This window comes from Artemia sp. Qi Xiang Cuo, chromosome 11 (assembly GCF_049724085.1).
Source record: "Artemia sp. Qi Xiang Cuo chromosome 11, ASM4972408v1, whole genome shotgun sequence".
In the NCBI taxonomy this organism is placed as follows: domain Eukaryota; kingdom Metazoa; phylum Arthropoda; class Branchiopoda; order Anostraca; family Artemiidae; genus Artemia; species Artemia sp. Qi Xiang Cuo.
Genome location: NC_142804.1, coordinates 56,358,425 through 56,378,195, shown reverse-complemented (window position 1 = coordinate 56,378,195; position 19,771 = coordinate 56,358,425). Strand labels below are relative to the sequence as shown.

Below are 19,771 nucleotides of genomic sequence, written 5' to 3'. Positions count from 1 at the left end.
TAAGAAAGCACAACGTAAAAAATTTCGTGAAATATACTAATTGCATCCTTTTTTGAATCTGAGAAAGAAGAATTAAGACTCACTGAGCCATTCAAAAGCCGGCCTAGTTTGTATATTTATCACACCCCCAGAACAACAACCCACGGACAATAAACCCCATGGACAATATCCCTGAGACAAGACTTGGAAAAATATCACCGCCCCCCCCCGACAGATATCGTGTCCTTTTGAATCTGAGAATTACGACTCACTGAACCGTTCAAAAGCTGGCCTAGTTTGTATATTTATCACACCTCCATAAGAAAACAGCCCACGGAAAATAACCCCCACAGAAAATATCCCTGAGAAAGGACCTGGGAAAATATCCCCCTCCCTCCACCGACAGATATGGTAAAAATGCTATTCAATTTACGCATAATAAAGCAATGTATCTTTTTCTTAAACTCACCCCCTTACTTTTCACGCGAAGAAACAGTTTGTTTTCACCTTACAATGGAGGTTTTAGACTTGAGGCATTGTCAAACCCCCCCCCCCCCTTTCACCAATGTGCTAAAAATATTGTTAGGCATTAATTTTGGAAATAACTCATTTCCATGCTACAAAACCACATAGAATTACGCAAACCCGGTAACCACACAATGTTAATTAACAATAATGTCTCTTTTCACGCGAAACTAACCTTCTCAGAGAAACCCTTTGGTTAAGCCGCTATCCAAATTCTTGTATATTTACCAAAGCCGGATGCCCTTTAAAGGGGTGTTAGTAATTATCAGATATTTAAATCGTTGCGAGAAATCTGTAAGTCAAGCCATAGTGAACACTATATTAAGGGATTGACAGAAAGTTGACAGTTGCTTTTAGATAAGATACGGAATTTATCAAAAACAGAATTATGGTCGTAAACAGAGGGGGAAGGAAGGATGGGGTTTACGTAACGAAAAAAGAGCGTATTTTACACTTTTTATTGAGTATAAACATCATATAGTGGCGTTTGTATAGGGGGGGGGGGTGGGGGGTATGGTCGTAAACAGAGGGGGAAGGAAGGATGGGGTTTACGTAACGAAAAAAGAGCGTATTTTACACTTTTTATTGAGTATAAACATCATATAGTGGCGTTTGTATAGGGGGGGGGGGGGGGGCCCTTACCCGAATATATTAGAGGGTGACCACGGAAAACAATTTTATTTTGAAAATAAAAATAATGAAAACAGAACTTACATTGCTAATTGTGGCTGCCAAGGCTTCAAGTTCATCAATAATTTCATATGTTCTATCCATTGTGTTCTGGAACTTTCTGATAATTTAATCACATTGCATGCCCGTTATATACGAAATCTCAAGGGTGAATTGTAATGTAACGGGGAAATCATATGTAAGCACGTCTCTGATTGGCTGAGAAGGAGGATGTATCCGACTCGCTGATTGGCTGAGAAGGATGCATGTGATCTAACTGTTTCCTATTCCAGGACACCTTGACATTCATCCCTAGCATGCACTTGTCCAAAACAACAATAATAAATAAATCCCTCAGTCCTAAAGATTAAAGAAACCTTAATGTTTCTTAATTCCCCCATTCGTGAATCAATAATTTCCCCTAGCGATTATGTAAATCAAGTTTACAGGCTAGGTTCACCTAAAGATCAAAGAAGCCATGTTTGTTTCTTAATTCCCCCTCGTGAATCAATAATTTCCCCTAGCGATTATGTAAATCCAAGTGAGAAAATTCCTGTTTTTTCATTCTCAGTGAGAAAACCATATAACAGACATGAATTGCTGATGACATCCATATATGTGACATAGTTCCTGTTTTTCAAATTCTCACTGACAAAAACCATTAAACATCCATGAAAAACATCAAATAAATCGACCAACACACATAACCATCCATGAAAACATACATAAATGTGACAAAATTCCTGTTTTTCAAATTCTCATTGACAAAAACCATAAACCACGTGGTTCTCGTGCCAATATATGGTGTTAAAAAAAGTTGTAGGTGGCAGCAGGGGTGTCGCGTGGCGCTGGTACCCCCTCCTCTACTAGTATGATGTGGGACTCGTTAGTTTGGTCGATAAGAGACCACCTCCTCCCTTGGATATATCCCAAGATAGTTTTTAAAGCAAATGAAAATCCGAATATTTTGGCTGTAAAATTACCTTTCTGAAACCCTCCCCCCTCTCTTTGAATCTTGGAAGTGCAACCCCATGGCAGGGAATGGGATCTACATTAGACATATATGGGACTTCAGAATTTTTGATCAAATTTGTTTTCGGTTGAGATATTAAAATAGTTTTTACAAATAGAAATTGTTAACGTGAACTTTAAAAAACATTTTAGAAATAAAATTATCATGTTAGAATCGAGAGAATTCTCCAAACTCTTTAAAACTTTAACTGTTTTTTTTTACGCTGGATGTATTTTGGAAAAGGAAAATAAACCAGAAAAAGTTCTATTTCAAGAAAAAACTCATTAATTATCTATTCCATGAAAAATTGAACCTTTTCCACAGATTGAATGTCCTACATTCAACGTTTGTTTAAGAGATAGTGTTTGTGTAGTTCAGACGCAAAAGGGAAAAGTGAAAGACAAACTGCTAAAACTTGTAAGTTACGTGAGGCTCGGCAGAAATTATAAATTTTTTGTTTTAATTTAACTAAAACCGTTTTTCCTTACTGGCATTTACCATAAAAATTAAAATCATGGTTGCAGGAATAGCTGCAATGAAAAAGTTGAAAAGTTTATTCACCAATAAATCTAGATTTGAAATACAATACTCTTATTACCCCTCGAAAGGCTCCATGGCCAGGGATACAAGGGGGATACAACAACTACAACGAAAAATCAATATAAGCAACAACTAAAAAAAAGAACAATAGCTAAATAACATATAAGATTAAAAAGAGAACATACCTGAGGCTTGGGAGTCAAGACGTGTTTGATTCTTAACTAAATGGTCCTTGAGAATCCTTTTAAAAGTCCCAAACGAGTTGCATGTCTTTACTGAAGAAGATAAGGAGTTCGACAGACAAGCAACGAGGGAATTGAAATCTAACCACACGGTAGGGGTAGGAGGAATTCAGACATTATGTGAAGAGCAAAGGCTATATGGAGCTGAATCAGAGATAAACACAGGAGTTTTTTGAAGAGATTTTGGAAGATTGCCATGAACCTGATGAAAGACAAAAGAAGCATAAGAAAGAATGTAAATAGACTGTAAATTTAAGAGCGGTTTAGGTGAGGAACGGTTGGTGTCCATAACCAGACGCCGTGCTTTATTATGCATGACAGAAAGTGACCGCAGTGTAAAAAGAAAAGTAGATATCCATACAATGGGGCAATACAAAACATATGACTGGACAAGGCAGAAAAAAAAAATGCTTCAGAACACATCCAGGAAACGTGTGTCTGAGTCTTCGAAGGATACCCAAACTCCGTGAGACCTTAATCCTAATCATGGCTACATGGTTTCTAAATGAAAGGTTCTCATCAAGCAATATACCAAGAAACCGGATCACCCGATTCTCTGGTCTACACAAGGAGCCTTGTGACACCTGAAGGTGCGCAAGCTTAGAGAAGGCTTTAGCAATTCAAGAAAAATAAGAAAATATGACTTGCCAGCATTCAAGACCAAGTAATTCGCATCAAACCATGAAATAACTCTCTCAAGTATTGCCATAAGGTTAAACTTGATATCACATTCCGTCTTCCCAGGGGTCCCGAGAGTGGTGCCATCTGCAAAAGCAACGAGAAAATCTTCATTGGAAGTAGAATTGGAACACGAACGACCATCAGGATGATATACCTTGCAGCATGCTAGAGGCTTGGTATTTTTGACTGCCGAAATCCGATCATTAACATAAATAAGAAATAAAACGGGGCCAAGAACAGATCCCTGAGGGACGCCATAATCTACTTCAGAAGAGCTTCAGAAAAGCATATTAATTCAAATAAGCCTACCAGAAAGATATGATTCAAACCAAAAGAAAGCATTTGATCTTATTAATTAAAAAAACTTTCCGAAAAATAAGTTTTTCAAAGAAAAGTAAAGGCAATTTTAAACTTAAGCTCAGAAGAAACAAATATTTTTAAAAATACAAACACAAAACGACCAGAAATTACTATTAAAGAATAAATTAAACCCAAAACGAACAGAAATTAAATAAACAATCATAGCAAAAACATACAACAAGTAATAATATTAATGAATAAATACATCTTAAAGTGAGCAATGATTAGATTGAATATGACAATCAAGATTAAAATGAAAAAAAATGTTTTGCTATTGACGTATAAATGAAATTTAAAACGAACAGAAATTTTACTACAAAAAAATTAAGGCGGGGGGGGGGTGACACAAAAAAAACTCAAAAACGCAAACAAAATTTGTTCATATCCATTGTGTTACGTTTTTAGGAGTCAGACAAACATTTGGGGGAGGGATTCAAACCTCACTACCCTCCCCCCCTCTGAGTACGGCCTTGGATGGTAGTTTAAAACTAGCCTGTGAGTACAGGCTGCTAATAAAATCTATGGTACTTGTATGATATAGCTCCGACCTTATATTCTTCATCTAAGCAGAACCTGTTTTTCTGACGCTCAATCGTAATGAAATATATCTAAGTATGATAAAAATATAATAAAAAAAAAAATTGGGCTATATATTTGAACATTAGAGGGGGGGGGTAAAGTATAGCGGGCCTGCATGCCAAATGTATTAGGTACAATTATCCTGCATGTTATGAAATAAGAATTGTTTTCTAACTTCACACTGTCCAAATTCTTTACTCTCCCCCACCTCCACCCCCCCCCCTTCCCCGAATTTGCAAATATAGCCTATAGCACAGATAATATATTTTCCATCTATTCTGTCACTTCTCTTTGTCTTGTCTCACGCTAAGCTGAAAGAAACTAACGAAAATAACCGGTTCAACTTTGCGTCAATGGTGGTCAATGGATAAACAACTTGAGTGGTCGGAACTTTATCAGGCAAGTACCAAATCTAATATTTTTTTTTTCTTTTTCAGATTTGCGGTAAAAGATTTGCCATTCCTGCCAGATTAACCCGACACTATCGCACTCACTCGGGGGAAAGACCTTGGTCATGTGACATATGTGGAAAAGCATTTGCTGTTAAGGAAAATATGTCTGTGCACTTGAGAGTTCATACTAAGGTAAATAGTTAATTTTGCATTTTTATGTAAGAAAAACAAATAATTTGAAAGGTTTAGCTCTATACGTCATTAATTACAAAAACTTTGTAAAAAAAAGGAGTTTTTCAATGAAAAGTAAAGAGCTATATTAAACCAAAGACGAGCATAAACAAAGCCCTGTAACAATTCAAAAGTTGAAAACCAATACGAGCAGAAATTACAATGAATAATAATGTCACTTAAAACTAACAGAAATAACCCCAAACAGGGGTAAGAATAACGCCCACTAAATACCAGAGCGTCATTTTCGGTTTACTATAAACAATTTTTAGTTCAAGTTGTGGCTTTTTATTTGTCATTACATCACCAACAAAATAAAATGAATTACATCACCAACAAAATAAAATGAAAAATATTTCAAAACTAATTGGGGTTTACAAATAATACCTATTCTATCCCCTTCCTATCCTATACCCTGTTTAACAAGTAATGCCTATCCTATCCCCTTCCTATCCTATCCCCTAATGTACAAATAATACCTATCCTAATTAAGGTTCTACCTATCCCCTTCCGCACCACTCTAAACTTATAAACGTCTTGAATGGCATTTGCATTTAATAAGAAAACGATATATATTTTTAAAAAGTTTTTTTTCCTGTCAAAACATTAACAAAAATAACAAAAAAAGAGATAAAATCCCCATAATAGCTAAAATTGCCGAAAATAACAACGGAACGTAAACTGACCGTTTATTATAATATAATATTCAGTCATGTAAGTTTCAGCAATTTTTGACTCATTACTGTTATAAAAGAGAATTAAAAAAAAATATATATTTTGTTTTTGGTAAACCGCAAATGACGTTCTGGCCTTTTGAAGGCTTAGGGGATGCTAACCCTACTCCTGTGATAATTTATGTTCGTTTTAAGTTTGACTTGATTATTCATTGTACTTCCGTTCGTTTTTGAGTCTCATTAATTTATTGATAGTACTCTTGGCTGTTTTTAAGTTTGAATTATTAAATGGCTTTATTTCTATTTTTGTTTTTATGCAGCTCTTTGCTGGAAAAAAAATTTTGTATAAATATTTTTTTAGGAATTTCTCTTCGTTTTTATTGACATTTCTTTTTTGATTAGTTAATAAAAGGAGTATAAATAAATCTTTGGCTTTTTTCTTCTTCTTAAGAATTAAGATTTTGGCTTGCTAATTAAATTTTGGACAAAATGTTGCAACAAATTTTAAAAATAGTCTTAATAGTAGGCTAGTATTTTGGGTGGGATAAGATTATTCAAATTTGCTAAAACAAGCATAATTCTTGGTTTATAATGGAATGAAGCGATTACTGACCCGTACCCTTTTGCAGCCGTGAATATAGACGTCCAACATTTTATTACAAGAATCTCACTCTATTATATTTTGTTGTAACTGCGTTTTTTCAAACCCCCCCCCCCTAGTCTAATATGTCCGGAGAGTTTCAACTGGATCCCTTAAGTCATTAATTTTCAGTTCGGAGGTGTTGCAGATATGGTGTTGCTATAATATTGAAGCACATAATGTCTTTTGAATTAGCTCTACCCTTTCCCTCATGTCACAGTTCAACGCTTGTTTGCCACTCCGCCTAACATCCTATAAAAGTTTCAATTTAATTACCGTAAGTCGTTCCCGAGTTGGTGTATATACGCCATTTTGACAACCTTACTGAATATAGTGCCTATTGATATGTCTCACTACTTAACCGTGCATAAATCACAAGTCTCGTAGGAGATTATAGTGCAAAAACTTTATTTATGTAAGGATTGGAGACAAAATTTGGTTCGCCATTTCCCCCTCCCCAAAACTAAATTTTCGTCTATCTTGCTTACCCTTTCCTCTTCCTTTCTCTAAAAATGCATGAAAGTTTCAACACTATTCCCTAAGCCGTTCCTAAAGATATTGCAGACATGTTATCTCGACGAATTAGATACATGCAGCGTCTTTCAATTTAACTCTACCCCTTTCCCAAGTTAAAATAAAGTCTACCTGCCCCCTTCCTCTCTTCTCAAACACTCCCTTAAAGTTTAAACTTGATCCCTTTACCTCTTCCCAGGAAATTGTAAATAATTTGAAAATCAGGTGCGCAAGTGTCTTTTGATTTACTCATATACACTTGTCGTTTCCAAAATGCACTCTCTGGAAACTTAGGGAAACTTGGCATAGCGAACGATCCGTAAGAGCTCTCTTGAAATAATGCGACTACCCGCGACAATATTGCGGGTAGTGTTGTGCTTATGGGTAGTGCGCGGATAGTGCACAAGCTTATGCAGTGCTATTCAAAGCTTCTTAGGCAGTGCTGCCTAAGAAGATTGATCTGGCTTCCTTGAAATTTTTTTTTCTTCTGACCTGGCTACTTCAGTGGGAATGGGTGGTTGTAGAAATTTCAGAGGGGGGCTACTGAACTGGAAATAGAAAATTGTATTGCCATTTTAGTCGACAGTCATTGAAGTAATAAGCAAAGCCCTATTCTGCTACCATCTCCCCCCCCCCAGGTATCTGATCAAAGTTTTGAGATTGCGTTTTGGTTCAAAATAGTCGAAGACTAGAAAATATGCCTTCCGGATTATTTGACCCCCTACGGCAAGGGCCGTGAATAATACAAGTTGCCCAATGCCCAATATAAAGGAAAAAGCGTTTTTTATTCTGGTTGCTGGAACTTAAGCTTGAAACTTCCAGATGTTTACTGGGAGTGGAGGGGGAGGGGTGACGGGAGGCCCAGAAATGGGACGAAACTTTTCGTTCCTGATTAGTCGTATTTCGAGAGAGCTCTTACGGATCGTTCGGTATGTCAATCTAACGGTCCTATGTCAATTTTAAATTCTTGGTCAACATCCCTGAGACTCTAGGCGGGTGTACCTTTCCAAAAGTTAACACACAAGTATCTGTCTAATAAAAGAATTATACTTACTCCCGCCGTTTCGTACACTTGGAAAACTATAATTGTCACCGTTCACCTGTGAGTCCTGGGGACTTGTTGGTCATGTGTCAATCCTATGACACGGTATTCCGCCTACCTTTACAGTACAAGCGGCCAAGCCTATTAGACTTAGGTATCACTGTTCGCCAGTGAGTCCAAGCAAATTCAGTCCCAGATTTTGCATACAAGTCCAGTGGACATTGTCCGTCACGAGTCAACCCAAATTCAATCTACTCTTTCATCCCTTAGTTCTATGACTATCTACCTTAATTATGCCCTAGGAGTAACGTATGGACAGATGATAGATACAATTATCTATCAACAAATTAAATGACATAATTTTTATACAATCCTAAAAAGGGCTTATGCCAGATTTGCCTCTCATTCACTCGGACTATCTGTCTTGGCTCTTTTTTTTACAATTAGCCATGGCTTGATGCCTGCAACTACTTGATTTTAATTCAAGTTTAAAGCCTACTGTATCATTGTCGCTTCACAGAAAACGAATTATATTAAATATATTTTCTTTTCCAGTTATTACAACATTGAAAAAAAAAATAAAAATTACCGTGAAATAAAATCTTGAACTGATGATCTTTCAACAATTAATTTAACTATGTATCAAAGATTTTTTGTTTATACTATTTTATTTGGCCCTAGACGGTCAATTTTGATCAAAATCAAAATTTTGGTCAATAGCTTCCGTCAATCGATTGACACAAGCATGATTGACCGTCTAGGAGCCAGTTTGACGCTTGAGTCAAGCGTTGACCGTGATTGATAGAAAATTTGAATGACTTAAACATTTTGATCAAAAGCAGTATGTTAGTTTAGCTTTGGTCGAGATTGAAGGGTTGATTAAAGGATCGATTGAAGGTTCATTAAAGCAGACATTAATCGATTGAAGGAAACTTTTGATCAAAATGATTGACCGTCTAGGGCCTCCTTTACGCTTCTTTGAATCATATTGTCACGTATTTGTGTAACAAAACGGGCACCTTTAATTATTATTTTTTCTTATTTGTCGCTTCCGCAAATATCCGCCATTTCGTTTGTGTGCTCCAAAGCTGCTGATTAGGAAAGGTAGAGAAAATCAAACAATTCTGGTAAATGACCTAATTTTTGGAATTCAAAGTGAATTATTGAGGTTGTTTTTTTTTTGGTGTGGAATAGACTATTGAGAAACATATGAATATGAACATGGGCAGAGAATGGGGGAGAGGGGGGGGTTGGTAAACTTTATGGAAGGTCTATTTCCGGATGTACATTTATCCGGATTTTGATTTCGGACCCCAAAAATCAATATTGAAAGGCAGGTTCGTATCCAGGATATTTTTTCGGGGAGGGAGGGGGGGGGTATTTTACACAAGAATTTCTTTGGGGGGGGGAGGTATACATAAAAAAATCATAACAAATTTGTTTATATCCATTATTGTTACGTTTTTACGAGTCAGGGGAACATTTAGGGGGTGGGGTTCAAACCCCCTTAACCCCCCCGGATATGGCCTTGTCTAAAAAAAATTCATCGCGTTGAAAGGAAAACCTGGACCTAGATCGCTTTTTAGACCCGTTTGAATCCCGGATTCTAGAGGTTTACACCCGCTTCCCCACTGCTACCCTAAAGTCTCACCAAGTCTGAACACTTCACTGAATGAATAATCAATGTATTTTCTTTCCCGAACTGCCTCCTTGTTCCTGTTTTTGTTATATTGTAAAAAAAATTCTAGTTTTTACAACCATTTTTTATTTAAGGCATGGTTGTAGAAACTTAGGAACGTGCTCATTCGATTGGAAATGGAAAATCCTTGCACCCTTTTTAAGGGGAAAAAGTCACTGGATGACAACTTGAGCCCTTCTCGCAGCGTTATTGCCCAAGGACAGCTCTGCAGCCCCCTCCCCTCCCCCCATGGTGTCGGACGAAAATTTTGAGACAATGAATTTGTTTAAAAGAGACGAAAGGACTAATAAGGTCTGCGTCTTGGATCAACACTACCTACGCAGCCCCAGAAACAACGACCCCAAAATTTGCAAATTACCTAGGGATTTCCCAGGGTGTCCCAAGGCTATACTCCAGAAAAGTCACGCATACCTTAGCACATCAAAAGACGTTATGTGTACCCAAGTTTTCAAAATTAGTCGAACGCGATGTTTCGTGAATTGCTTGGGGGATGGAGTTGAAACTTACAGGCAGTATTGCTGCAGTGGGGTACAATGAAACTTAAAGTTAGCATTTAAAATTAGTTGGCAGTAACCTAATCCGCCTAAGAGTTTTGGTACTATAAGCCCATGTGGGACTAGAATCCATTCACGCTGGGGTAGTGATGTAAATTGAACGATAGTATATGTACCCAGGTTATCGTATCTCAATACAGCTCGAGGAATCCAACTGAAACTTTTAGTGAGTGTTGAGGAATTAACTAGACACTTTGGAGAGGGGGGTTGAGATTAAAAAAAAAGTTGGTGACGCTTTATGTATCTAAGTTATCAAAATAAAAAATCCACAATATCTTGGGAACCGGCTTGGATATTGAGGTAAAACTTTTAGTGTTCGCCCGGGTGGGTTCAAAGGGATTTCAAATGTTAGGTTTTGAAGGACACTTTCTTGGGACAGTTCTGCCTCTATTAGGACATTAGCTACAACACTAATGGCATCAATGCATCCTATTTTAGTCTGAAAACCAAACTGGTTTGACGAAACGCTACATTTCTTCTTTAACTTATCAACAAAAAGCAGCTCAAAAAGTTTACTGAATGTAGCAGAGATTGTTATAGGCCTAAAGATCGAACACTGGATGTTAAATTTGTCATTACTGTCTATAGAATTGAGATCATCTACGCAAAAAGACGACAGGAATGTAAAAGTGTCAAAAATCTCTGCATGAGGAATCCTAGATGTGACATGAGTAAAGGGGTTCCATGGATAACATGAAATGCACTAATATTATCCAAGGCCGTACCTAGGATTTTTTTTTGGAGGGGTTTTACTCAATTTTTTCTTTGGGGGGGGGGGGGTTACCCAAAAAAACTCATACAAAATTTGATTATGTCCATTTTTGTTACGTTTTTACGAGCCAGACAAACATTTCGGGGGGGGGGGTTCAAACCCCCTACCCCCCCTGGATATGGTCTTGATATTATCTATACCAAGCAAACCTTTCCATTTGAGCTAGGAGACTGCCGTTATTATGGCTTGCATTGTAACAACATAGTGAGACTCTGGTTAAACAGATAGACATTCAGCAAGTTTAGATTAGTCCGTCAGGGTAGTGTGCTTTCACCTCATATTTTTAAAGCTTGTTTATTGAGTGTTCTTAATATGATACCGCTTTCTTACTCTTCAGGGTTGTCAAACGTCTCCTATATTGCATATGCGGATGATCTTCTGCTTGTTAGCAGGTCAAAGTTTGCATTAATGAAGTATGTGCTACTTGTATCGCGGCTGTATGGGGAAATCGGATTAAGCCTCAACACTGATAAATGCGAATATTTAGTGTTTAATTCAAAATCTTCAGCAACGCCGCTTGATTGCGGCGTATTTTCTGTAAAAAGTGTTGAATCTTTCCGATGGCTTGGGATAAATATTTGCAAATCGCTAACTTTATATCGTTTCCGGGCATTGAGTGATCAAGGAGGCACACTTGTGCCTCTATAAAGAGGCGACCCACCACAATGTTAAGCGATTTCAGGTCCTAGAGGTCGCAGAGAGACGGCGGTAATTGCATTTTGTAGCCCAAGCTCAAACTAAGAAACTTGCAAAATTTCATCCTCCTCCGACTTTATCTTCATGGGGTAAACTGGGCCGGAAGTTTGGACCCTCCCACCACAGCCCCCCTTTAACGTTGTCCCATTGGGCTGAAAATTAGAGGTTAAGCTTTCCTAGGGCCCGGGAGCGTATCCACGAAAATTCAGCTCACTCCGATCACTCCTTCCCTGTTTTCAAAAAACCAAATATAGCCACTTAAAATTCATCTCTTTTTTTTTTCTTAGCCACGCCTACAGGCCACAGTTGGCAACGGATCCGGTTGAATGAGGACTCATTCGAAGCAGAATTCGACCTGTTAGGGCCTTTTGATATTTTCAGACCGAAAAAATTATCCCCCGAATTTACATTTACGAAAAACCTCGTTTTCCTATATTAGCCCATGTGAATAATTCCCTCCACCACCCCCCCGAGAACGTTGTCTGATCAGGCTGAAATTTAGAGGATAAGCTTTCCTGGGGCATGGGAGCTTATCGTCGAAATTTCAGCTCAATCTGATCACTCCTTCCCTGTTTTCCAAAAACCACATATCAAGATTTTTGGGAATTTGCTTGCGTCGAAAATACCTTCTATTTGCTAAACAACAATTACTATTGTGTTTGTATAGTCCAGCGGCTGAGATTTCAGACTTTCAGGCGGAAAACTCGGGTTCGATTCACCATCAGAGCAACTTTTTTATATACTTTGAAAAGAAACTCAGTTTCTTTTTTAAATTATTTGAAAAAAATTACGTTTTCTAAAGAGTTAAAGAGGCTGAGTTACAAGGTCGACCCTTAAAACGTACAGGGATTAGGAGGCACAGTTGGGGGGCTGTTAAAGAGGCTGAGTCACAAGTTCGAACCTTAAAACGTACAGGGATTAGGAGGCACCCTGTACGACGTGATTTGAGTATTCAGGAATTAAAAGCCTTAACACAAGAATGTTCAAGAGCGGGGGGTTTGGGGGGCGGCAGCCCCCAACTTTAACTCCTGACACGATCAGCTAACAGTTAGTCAAGCAATAATAAGTAATAAACTGTACAAAAACGTGCAGAAATTATTTGAAAAAAACTACGTTTTCTAAAGAGTTAAAGAGGCTGAGTTACAAGGTCGAACCTTAAAACGTACAGGGATTAGGAGGCACAGTTGGGGGGCTGCCGCCCCCAAACCCCCGCTTTCGCAGCCTTTAAATATAAAAAAAAATTTCTTTAAACTGAAAGTAAGGAGCGACATTAAAACTTAAAACGAACAGAAATTATTCCGTATATGAAAGAGGCTGTGCCCTCCTCAACGCCTCGCTCTTTACGCTAAAGTTTTTATTGTTTAAAAAAAGAGTTGTGAGAAAGTCAAACTTTAGCGTAAAGAGCGAGGCGTTGAGGAGGGCACAGCCTCTTTCATATACGGAATAATTTCTGTTCGTTTTAAGTTTTAATGTCGCTCCTTACTTTTAGTTTAAAGAAATTTTTTTTATATTTAAAGGCTGCGAAAGCGGGGATTTGGGGGCGGCAGCCCCCAACTGTGCCTCCTAATCCCTGTACGTTTTAAGGTTCGACCTTGTAACTCAGCCTCTTTAACTCTTTAGAAAACGTAGTTTTTTTCAAATAATTTATTAAAGATAAGCTGAAACTGGGGTACGCCAAAATTGTCCCCAACAGGGGAAGATAAGATAAGATAAGTTTTATTCTTCATTAAATACACATACAATATTAGATGTTATAAATCCCTCAAAGGCTCATTGGCCTGTACAAAGAGGGAAGACATATGAATTACATACTCAAGGATAAAAAACATACTCAATATGAATTACATACTCAAGGATAAAAAACAAAAGAAAATTTAAAATGATCACTTACTCACATATGAAGGAGAAGAAAAGAAAATATAAATAAAATAGAAACTATAGAAAAAATTAGAATAAATAAACTAAATTAATTAATTATATTAAATAGACTAAAAAAAAAAAAAAAAAAAAAAAAAAAAAAAAAAAAAAAATTACTATAAGCGAATTCCTGTCGTCGAAACAGACTGTAATTATTAGACTGTAATAAAATGGTGCGAAAGCAATAAAATTTAACCTATCTTCATGAATGCTACTCCTTAGTGAACTATACAAGTTTCACCAATAAAAAATGATAATCATACCTGAGGCCTGGGAGTCATAGCGCAGAGAAAACCACCATAAAACAAACTAACCATTCAGGGGACATCAACTCCACAAAAAAAAAAAAAAAAAAAAAAAAAAAAAAAAATATTAAGTTTTATTCTTAACTAAATGGTCCTTAAGAATCCTCTTGAAAGTGCCAAACGAGTGACATTTCTGTACTGAAGAAGGCAGGGAGTTCCAAACCTGATGACAAGCGATGAGGGGATTGAAATCTGACCGCACAGTGGGAGTAGGAGGAAGATATAACAGAAAAGCATTGGCTAAATTGTACTCGAGTTTTTGTGACCATGCAGTTTTGTTCCCAGCTGGCCTTCACATCCTGTTTCGCCCAGAGGATATTAGCAATATTAGAAATATGTATTTTAGATATTGAAAGTTCTTATTGTATCTACCTCGCAGATACAGCAATAGAAAGATGATGAGAATTTTCGGCGCTCCGGATATTGTAAATTGTTTTGTCAGACAAAGTAGCCGTCTTCAAGAGAAAATTTATGCTACTTTGGGTGTTAACCTCCCAATTATCCGGGTAGCCACCGCGCATTGAGTGTAATATTTATTTATTGTGTTGTTGTTAGATGTATCTTTGTGTTTTTTTTGTTTGTTTATTTATTTTTTTTTTCTCTTTTCTTGTGTTACTCCACTTCATTTTCTGTATAGTGGGTCAAAAATAAATTATTATTATTATTATTGATACTCTAAAGTTGGATCTGGTGCGGCAAATTCATTCGAAAAATAGTTTTCAACTCAGATAGGGGGATATCAGAAGCTTTGGGAGTATTCGACGACGTGGTGTTTGGGGGACCAAGGGATTTCCAAATGGAATTGAGCGAAGCTGAAACTCTAAGCAAATATGAGTCAACAATGCCTGCACGGTGGCGAGCTAGCTCATTTGCGAAAATATTTTTTGTATAAAGCCGAATATCATTTAAAACACCTGACCAAGGACGAACATTATCTTTCCAAATAGAAAACAGAAATTCTAGTCTTTTTTTTCTGCCAGGGCTACCGTTTTACCGTAAGACCGCAGGGAGATGTTTAAAAGCCACTGCCTCTCTACGTGCCTCTTATATGTTCGCTTTAATAAATCCACCGTGAAGAGCCGTGTGACACCCTCTGGAGTGGGAAGGCTGCAATGGATAATAATGGTACCGTTATCATCTCCACGGTCGGAAATTCTTGAATGGAGACTTAAAATCTCCCTTCTAGTTCGCTCCCACTCCCAGTTCTCTTAGTAACCAAAAACCAAAACGTTTTATGGAAAAAAAGCCTAATAAAAACAAATGCCTTGGATTTGTTTTCATTTTTATGAAAAGGATTGTTTTTTGTGCGCAGATTTTCAAAGATGTCGGTGATTAGATAAACGTTGGACTCTTTAGTCATGTTACAAATTTTTAAATATCTTGTGGAAACGTTTAATGGGGGTAGGAAGTAAAACATATTAACATATATTTAGTACCGTAATTTAACGACAAAATCCTATTGGCCTGCTAAATTTTATTGCATAAATTAAACAGAGATCTTGCAAGATCTTTCAATAAGATTTGTCGTGTATGTTAAAAAAAAATCGAGCAAAAATTAATTTAAAAAACAACAAAGCTTTTCTTATAAAGAGCGAAGTTGAAACTTAAAACGAACAAAAATTATTGCTTCACAGATTTCTTAATATATATCTACAAAACTAAATTTAATACAGCAACCGTTGTAATATTCAAATACGGGTAGAACTCTAAAAACTAGTGCTCATTTGAAAACTGAGCTTGCTTGAGTTTTTAGAGACTTATAACTATATAAATAATTATAGATATCATGACTGGTGAATTACTATTTAGAGACTCGTGATTTATTTTATTTATCTTCTATAGGCTACGTATGGAATTTTCTGATTCAAGAGAACAGGCCGGGTTTTTTCGTCCGTTATTTTTTTTTTCAGTAAATCGCTAGTTTTTATAATTCTACGGGTTTTGAAAAATATCGTCAGTTTATTTAAGCTAGTTATGTTGGTTAATCTCCAAAGCAAATTAGTGATTATCTGCGAAGCGGATTATTGTTCTTAGCGATAATTTTATTATTGTTAGCAGAGATTATCAGCGATAATCTGCGAAGATTAACCAAGATATATTTTGGTTAATCTGCGAAGCAAATTAGCGATTATCTGTGAAGCGTATTATTGTTATTAGCGATAATTTTATTATTATTAGTGCAGATTATTAGCGATAATCTGCGAAGATTAACCAAGATATATCTTGGTTAATCTGCGAAGCGAATTAACGATTATCTGCGAAGCGCATTGTTTTTATTAGCAATAATATTATTATTATCATCGCAGAGTATTAGCGATACTCTGCGAAGATTAACTAATATATATCTTGGTTAGTCTGCCAAGCAAATTAGCGATTATCTGCGAAGAACATTATTGTTATTGGCGATAATTTTATTATTATTGGTGCAGATTATTAGCAATAATCTGCGAAGATTAACCAAGATATATTTTGTTAATCTGCGAAGCAAATTGGTAATTATATGCGAAACGCATTATTGTTATTAGCGATACTTTCATTATTATTAGCGGAGATTCTGAGCGATAATCTGTGAAGATTAACCAAGATATATCTTGGTTAATCTGCGAAGCGAATTAACGATTATCTGCGAAGCGCATTGTTTTTATTAGCAATAATATTATTATTATCATCGCAGAGTATTAGCGATACTCTGCGAAGATTAACTAATATATATCTTGGTTAGTCTGCCAAGCAAATTAGCGATTATCTGCGAAGAGCATTATTGTTATTGGCGATAATTTTATTATTATCGGTGCAAATTATTAGCAATAATCTGCGAAGATTAACCAAGATATATTTTGGTTAATCTGCGAAGCAAATTGGTAATTATATGCGAAACGCATTATTGTTATTAGCGATACTTTCATTATTATTAGCGGAGATTCTGGGCGATAATCTGTGAAGATTAACCAAGATATATCTTGGTTAATCTGAGAAGCAAATTAGCGATTATTTGCGAAGCACATTATTGTTATTAGCGATAATTTTATTATTATTATTTGTGCAGATTATTAGCGGTAATCTGCGAAGATTAGCAAAGATATATCTTGGTTAATCGCTTGGTTTATCTGCGAAGTGCATTATTGTTATTAGCGATAATTCTTTTATTATTAATAGCGCAGATTATTAGCGGTAATCTGCGAAGATTAACCAAGATATATCTTGGTTAATCTGCGAAGCGAATTAACGATTATCTGCGAAGCGCATTGTTGTTATTAGCAATAATCGTATTATTATTAGCGCAGATTATTAGCGATACTCTGCGAAGATTAGCCAATATATATCTTTGTTAATCTGCCAAGCAAATTAGCGATTATCTGCGAAGCGCATTATTGTTATTAGCGATTATTTTATTATTATTAGTGCAGATTATTAGCGATAATCTGCGAAGCAAATTGGTAATTATATGCGAAACGCAGGCTTGTCATAGCGATGCTTTTATTTTTATTAGCGCAAATTCTTAGCGATAATCTGCTAAGATTAACCAAGATATATCTTGGTTAATCTGCAAAGCAAATTAGCGATTATCTGCGAAGCGCATTATTGTTATTAGTGATAAATCTATTATTATTATTTATGCAGATTATTAGCGGTAGTCTGCGAAGATTAACCAAGATATATCTTGGTTAATCTGCGAAGATTCACCAAGATATATCTTGTTTAATCTGCGATGCGAATTAATGATTATCTGCGAAGCGCATTGTTGTTATTAGCGATAATCGTAATATTATTAGCGCAGATTATTAGCGATAATCTGCAAAGACTAACCAATATATATCTTGGTTAAGCTGCCAAGCAAATTAGCGATTATCTGCGAAGCGCATTATTGTTATTAGTGATAATTTTATTATCATTTGCGCAGATTATTAGCGATAATCTGCGAAGATTAACCAAGATATATCTTGGTTAATCTGCGAAGCAAATCAGCGATGTTAGCAAATTTGTGATTATCTGCGAAGCGTATTATTGTTACTAGCAATAATTTTATTATTATTAGCGTAGACTATTAGCGATAATATGCGAAGATTAAACAAGATATATCTTGGTTAATCTGTGAAGCAATGATTCTTGTTCGTTTTAAGTATCCACTTCTCTCTACTTTATAACATAACTTATTTTTACAATTGAATGAATGTTATTTATAGCCTGCCATACAGCAAAAGAAGAATGGGTGGAGTATATGAACAACGAGAAAAAAACAAAACAAAGAAGAAATTAACTAACAAGAGAACTTCATAATAACATAGATACAAACCAAGAAAAATCAAAGAATCGGCAAACAGCACAGTAGATCAAGAATGTTCACGCACAATCAGAAAGACGACTATGAGCTTTTGCGCGAGCTCGGGCAGCTCGCGCTAATCTTCGAGCTCGGGCAGCTGAATTAAAATATTGTGTAATTTATGCTCAATAAGACTTAATTAATCATGGTTGCAGCAGTAGTTGCAATCTAGTAAAGAGCAAACTACAGCGCATAGGGACCAAAAGTAAAAAAAAACTTGTTTAGAAAAAAACTGTCTAATGAAAAAAAATTGCCACCTGACACTGATTGCGAAACGAAATTTATGATAATTTCGAAGAAAAGTCTAAAATCCCTCGAAAATGGCGTCAGGTCAAAATGAAAGGTGTACCATTGGAATCAGCATGGTCAAAAACTTTGAACAGGGAAATTATAGTCCCCCTTCTTTAACAACAAGGAAAATAACTTTTTTTTTTGCATGGGTAGCACTGATCTGTCTCCCTTTTTTGTTGTTTTTATTTTTATTTTTCAGGCCTAGCAGGTTACCAGAACATCATAGAGAGATGCTTAATGGCTCTTTCAAAAGCTATTTATCATATCTACAAGCTTTTGATAAATTTCACCATCTGCAAGTGCCATATGATAATAAAAATGACGCTTTTTGTGCTATTTTTCAAGGGGTGGGGATAGCGGGCTACCAGAACATCGTTGACAGATTTTTAGTAGCTCGTATAAAAAATATTGCTCATATCTACGTTCTTCCTTTAAATTCTACCATCTGCAAGTTCAAAGTGGCACTAAAAACGGTACTTTTGGTGCCGTGTCTCAAGTAGAAAATCTGGGGCTATTGGGCTCAGAACTCTTTAGAAAGATGTTTAATGGCTCGTTTGAAAGCTATTGCTCATATCTACGTGCTTCCGTCCATTTGGTTCAGTCCAATGATTGCAACTCGTTTTGGTTCTGAAAAGAACATGTTAAGATTAGGTTGTTAACAGGTTTGAAGTGAGGCCATGTTGATAGTACTAGGGCTATAGACTAGTTTAGAATTTTTATCATAACTTCAAATTCTCTGTTATATAGAGTGAAATAACAGGATTTCCAGAGTTCATCTTGTGGCTTATTTGGTCTTCAATTCGAGTAACGCTAAAGCGTATTTCTTACAATTTAAGGTTATAGATCACTCACTATTGGTATTATAGCTGGTGAGACCAAAATCAAACAGTTCGTGGTAACGAACTGTAAGTAAGGAGTGACCCGGCTCAATAGTAACCGAAACTCCAAAGATAAGGAATTATTATACGAATAAATAAATAGAAGAATCGGTATTTTATGCTGATTTCAAATATATAAGGTTCATCAAGTTTAGTTTTACCCCTTAAAAGTTACGAGCCTGAAAAAATTTACCTTATATTCGAAAAAAAGGGGAAATACCCCCTAAAAGTCATAGATTCTTAATGAAAATCGAACATC

The 19,771-nt window shown here is 36.2% G+C and overlaps 1 protein-coding gene across 1 annotated transcript in view; it reads left to right on the top strand.

Moving 5' to 3' along the window:
- Window positions 1–19,771, top strand: part of LOC148947161 (uncharacterized) — a 171,475-nt gene that overhangs the window by 113,054 nt on the left and 38,650 nt on the right. Inside the window, exon 4 of the mRNA XM_089096907.1 lies at window positions 5,025–5,171. Within this exon, the coding sequence (XP_088953033.1) occupies window positions 5,025–5,171 (147 nt within the window). The remainder of the gene's footprint in view (window positions 1–5,024; window positions 5,172–19,771) is intronic.